General features: G+C 43.8%; 1 protein-coding gene across 7 annotated transcripts in view; it reads right to left on the minus strand.

The window, feature by feature from the left end:
- sp1 (sp1 transcription factor) overlaps positions 1 to 2,500 on the minus strand; it is a 23,756-nt gene that overhangs the window by 13,564 nt on the left and 7,692 nt on the right. For 3 of the 7 annotated variants that reach the window (XM_086040100.1, XM_086040101.1, XM_086040102.1), the window contains 2 exons: positions 767 to 863; positions 157 to 224 (listed from right to left, as the gene is read on the minus strand). In XM_086040100.1, coding sequence (XP_085896226.1) covers positions 157 to 224; positions 767 to 773 — 75 coding nt within the window. In that variant the 5' untranslated portion in view covers positions 774 to 863. The other 4 variants (XM_086040103.1, XM_086040107.1, XM_086040105.1 and 1 more) reach the window with 4 other exon arrangements.

The raw sequence follows: 2,500 nt of genomic DNA on the forward strand, positions 1-2,500 counted from the left end.
GAGGGGGTTTGCCGGCAACACCCCGTTTGTGGGCGAACTTTACCTGCCCACGTCCCACCCAGTGACATGTGCTCCGCGGAGAGAAACAACACACAGCGAAACAATGAAAATCCACAAACACACAGACCATCAACAGATGAGATCTGGTTGACCTACTTGTGAGTTTCGCTTTTGACCGAAGCCTCCGCCGCTCTCCACCGCGGCCATTTCACCCTGCTGCTGATCTGCGGAAGAAGTATTTTTTTTTTTTTTAAAAACAGCACTCAAGACTTTTCGCCCCGCCGTCGAGTGAGTGCCATTATAGCGGCAACGACGTGGCACCGAACCGCGTTCCATTTGTCTCAAATTCACACGGTTAAAACTTTACGTGGCATACATTAAGGCGATCAAGCCATGCCACAAGTGCTCGAAGGGGGTGCTAACCAGCTCTCGTATTAGCAGCGCTAACGTGAGTTTAAACTACAGATCAATGAGGGCATGTACCCACGGATACTGCGCACAAACTCGTTCCCAACTCCTGAAGAGGTGAACGTTCACAATAACCTTTGAACGGAGTGGAAGAAAAATCATTAGCCCAATTCACCACAGTGGCCAGTAAAGTAGTCCTGTTCAACAGCAGAGTCAAGAGAAACGCAAAAAGAGCAAAACGTTTTTTTCTTCTTTTTTTTTTACACAGTATAAAAGTTTATAAACGGCTGTACTGTCTAGCTGGCGATTCGACGCTTCACCGTGAGGAGACTTACGTCTTAAAAAAAACTTGACTTACTGCTCATAATGTTAAAGACGGGAGGAGTTTCTCTTCTTTTTCTAGTTGACAACTTTTTCCAACTTCACACAAACTTGTCGGCCCCCTCCCGTCACCCCTATGAAGGAGACCGGAAAGGGTACGCTTGATTTGTGACACAAGGACGCCTGGTTAGCCTCCGTTGAGAGTGACACGCACACTTAATTCTCATCGGTAGGAAGTGATCAAATACAAATCATTACATACAGTAGATGTTTCATGTACTTTGCTGAGTATTATTTTTTCGCATTACTTTTTTTACTTGTACTACAAACATAAATCTAAACTTAATATTCATTTTTCTCAACTTGAATAATGGAACAAGATAAAAAAGTATGTATATAGTCTTAGTTGAGATCTTGATTGACATTTTAGGGCATTAGGGGAGAAAATTGGGTTTACAATGACAGGAAGGAATGGGAACCATGGCGCATTAATGATCAAGATGACAGAGTTGTAGACGCAAGATATCCCCCATCCATGGCCTTAATAAATGGTTTGATGTTGCTGACATAAGTCGATAAAAAAGGGGAACTATTTTGTGTGCATTATCATTTGTCATTGTGCCAATTTATCAAAATGGGTATTTTATATAATCAACAGGGAAACGTTGTTACTTTTGTTTGGCATTTCAGTCTGTCCTTAAAAAAAAACTTTTACTTAAGAAGTTGAGTTTGTACTACAATATTACCCTTTAAACACGTATCTTTACTTCTACTTAAGTAGATGTTGTTAGTACTTTTTCCACCTCTGCCTATGCCAGTTGAGTTAAATTTTTCATGCTGTTTGCCTAGTCATCTTTATAAGACGACCTGTTGGCACAGTTCCGTAACAAATTGTAGTTTTACAGAGCTGTTTCACGCCCTACTGTAATTTTGTTTCGATGATATAAGTTCGAGCATTTACTGTAACTTTTTGAATAAAAAGAAGCGCACCTCTATTCCAAATGATTGCCTTTTACACCAATTGAGATTGTTCTATCAAGTCGTTTCCGCAACAACTCTAAACCTGCTAATATTATTGGCTACTAGTCGAGAAGGGGGAGGGTCCAATGGGTTAGGTTGCGCCTCTTGAGTAAGCCAGACGTGGGATTTCTTGTTTTTCGTCTCGTAAAAGGCGCCATGTTAGTTTGTCACACTTAATACGTCCAGATTTCCCCTGGCGCCGAATAGTTCGCCTATTAACTGCATGATAGCGAGAGATGGACACATGCATGTAAACACGGAATTGGGCGGGTGTGGACTGTCGAAGGCGGGCTGGTTATTTTCAGTCTTGCCTCCGTGGCTGCTAGCCACTCCCTTGGTGGCGCCCTGTGGGCTGGGAAAGAGCGCGGAGGCGGGCGGGGGGCGGCCATGGCGGTAGAGAGAGGACAGGCCCGAGCCGCGCCGGGGGCAGGGAATGGCTCTCTTGTGGGAGGGTTTTTGGATTATTCCGCCGTTCAAGGGGCTGTCAGTGTAGTAGCACATGTGCCCACATAAACAAAAGCCATTACAGTTCACAGTCACTGGCGCGGCGGTGGGCGTAGGAGTCGGAGAGGAGCTCACGAAAAGATACCATCGCGATATTTTGCCGCTGCCAAGACTGGAGTATCGCGATAGGATGGATGATAGTGCAATACAGTAGTAAAATCAAGTCTGTTCCAGCCAGAGACAAAAATAATTTAAAAAAACAACAAAATACTGTATTTTAATGAGACAACGCTGAAGAAATTACACT

Source organism: Filicampus tigris, chromosome 9, assembly GCF_054856515.1.
Source record: "Filicampus tigris isolate MCC_2025a chromosome 9, RoL_Ftig_1.0, whole genome shotgun sequence".
Taxonomy (NCBI): domain Eukaryota; kingdom Metazoa; phylum Chordata; class Actinopteri; order Syngnathiformes; family Syngnathidae; genus Filicampus; species Filicampus tigris.